We start from the raw sequence: 2,615 nt of genomic DNA on the forward strand, positions 1-2,615 counted from the left end.
ATTGACTATTCATATAGTTAACAGATGAAATACTTAATTTGACTTGACATTAACATCAAGAGATTCATAATTTATAAACTTTATAAAATTAAAAAGGTCATCTATTGTAATGTATTTGCACTCTCTAAGCAGCAGAGTGCCTCATTTAAAAGGTGAAAAGATAAACAAAAATTGTTATTCACAAAATGTGACAATGTCAATAGCTAATTGAATATTCAAAGTCAGTCTTACAAAATACCCCATAATCACTGAATGTACGATGCCACTGATTATAAAACATGGATTTTAAAAAATCTATTGTTTTAGGAAAGAATTGTTGGTAAATGCCTCAAGTCAGTTCTGATTGATAGCTACTCAGTATAGGGTTTCTGAGGAGTTATTGGTGGGTTTGAATTGCCAAAATGTGGTTAGCAGTTCAGTACTTATCATACATTATCACACCAGGAAAGAATAAATGCTCTTAATTAGACTTACAGTTCTGGTGTGGCGATGTGGGGTAAGGCACTGGACCTCAAGGTCAGTTTAAACCGCAAAGTCGGCAGTTCAAACTCAAACATCCACTCCCTAGAAACCCTATACAGGTGTCTATGATATGAAATTGACTCCAGGGCACTTAGCAACAACAACAACAATTAGACTATTACGCTATAAAATACACCGATTTCTGGATGTTCAAATGTATTGTGTCTATTTTGAGATGTTGAATGGGTGTACCCTCAGGTCTTATATGGGGGTTCTGAGAGGTTAAAACATATAATCCTAATCTTAAAATATGTCTTTCCTAAAATGAATTTTATGTCAACTGAACCAGACTCTGTTGACCGCTTAAATAGCCACTCTAGGGTCAGTCTTTCTGGGAAAATTGATAAATTCTCTGTCTTGAATACCTGAAGAAAGAGATTGCCAACCTCTGCATGGGTTCATAATATGATAACAATACCAGAATAAAATGAAAGGATAGAGTAAAATTTAAAGAAGCTTTATTAATTTAAAAAATCCTTTATATATTGTTGTTAAGTACCATTGAGTGAGTTCCAATTCATAGTGATATGGTATAGGGTCTAAGAAGCAGCTGGTGGGTTTGAGCCTCAGATGTTGTGGTTAACAGTCCAATACTTAACCTACAGTGCCATACTATATAATAAGGTTTATTAATTTTTCTAAAATTCTGTCAACTAAGATATTGTTTCTATTAGTGTCTTCAGAAAGAATTTATTTGCATGAAGAGTCTAAGCAACAAATAACTCAATTTAATCGATCCAATTGAGGACATAATGTTAACATCTGATCCAAATTAGTCATTTATATTACCTTGAGTTATTTCTCTCCAGAGGTTTAACAGAAATTGAGACTAGTACAAACCAGGAAAGAAAATTCAAAATGGAATAAACTTTAAAAAAAAAAAAAAAGAGCTTTCATATAATTAAAACAGATTATACAGGCCAAAGAATATTAATTAAATCTATAAATTAAAATAAAATCAAGGAAACGAAACAGAGTAACATCCTGTTCTTTTTTTCTTTTTTAAAACTGTGATGAACTGGTATTATAGTCCTAAATTTAACTGTATGTAAAATCCTTAATTATCAAAATAATCAAGGCAATGTTAAATGTTTCAAAATACTTGTGTTAACTTTGAAGCATTTTGCAAAGAACACTTTTAAAAACTTTTGATAATAAAAATAATATTGGTCTCTGTACAAACAATACTATTTTTACATGTGTTTATGATTCACTGTTCAAGTTTCTATTAAGGTTATAAAATAAAAGCTCAATCTTACATAGTTGGATATTAGATAGTTGGTAATATGGAATATATTACAAGTAAAATAATTTCTATATTTGAGAACAAGCTCCTTTACAGTGCTATTCTTTGAAGCTTTTTTATTTAGTGTGTATTTTATAGTATGTTGTTGTTGTTGTTACGTGCCATGGAGTCAGTTCTGACTCATAGCGACCCTGTACAGGGTTTCTGAGGCTGTAAATCTTTACGGGAGCAGAATGCCTCATCTTTCTCCTGCGGAACAGCTGGTAGTTTCGAACTGCTGTCCTTGTGGTTCGCAGCCCAATTCGTAACCACTACACTACCAGAGCTCCTTATAGTTAGTCATTATTCTTAGTGCAGATGAATGAGCAAGCAGTTTGTTTAATCAAATTTTGGTATAATTTGATCTCTACTATATACTTTACAAACCATATGGATGACTTACCTTATCTTTTCTTTGCTTTTCATCCTGGTATACAGTCCAATGTTCACCATCATTGCTGTAAGCTAATTTGTAGGAACCTACGAACTGAACATGACCAAAATCTTTAGCTCCTTGTGTGATAATGCCAGTCACTTTTGTAGGAACAAGAAGATCTACCTAAAAGGAAAAAAAAAAAAAAAAAAAGACAAAATTTAAATTAAAAAATAGAGTTTATCGTAATTTGCAAGTCCCTAGAACTCATAGGATTAAGAACACATGCTAAAGTAAACAAAAATCTACTTGATTTTGAAACTGATAACTGAGTATATTATTGGCTTATAATTTTGTTATTGCCACTGGGTTGTTCTTTGAACAACCATTTTGACCATTTTAACAGAAGATGAAAGTAACTTCAGTTCACCAATT

At 31.8% G+C, this 2,615-nt stretch overlaps 1 protein-coding gene across 2 annotated transcripts in view; it reads right to left on the reverse strand.

Annotated features, from left to right (window-relative positions):
- The window catches only part of EDIL3 (EGF-like repeats and discoidin I-like domains 3), a 637,932-nt gene that overhangs the window by 44,543 nt on the left and 590,774 nt on the right, over window positions 1–2,615 (reverse strand). For both annotated transcript variants that reach the window (XM_006870603.1, XM_006870604.1), the window contains one exon: window positions 2,211–2,366. In XM_006870603.1, the coding sequence (XP_006870665.1) occupies window positions 2,211–2,366 (156 nt within the window). The remainder of the gene's footprint in view (window positions 1–2,210; window positions 2,367–2,615) is intronic.

Source organism: Chrysochloris asiatica, unplaced genomic scaffold, assembly GCF_000296735.1.
Source record: "Chrysochloris asiatica unplaced genomic scaffold, ChrAsi1.0 scaffold00145, whole genome shotgun sequence".
Classification (NCBI taxonomy): domain Eukaryota; kingdom Metazoa; phylum Chordata; class Mammalia; order Afrosoricida; family Chrysochloridae; genus Chrysochloris; species Chrysochloris asiatica.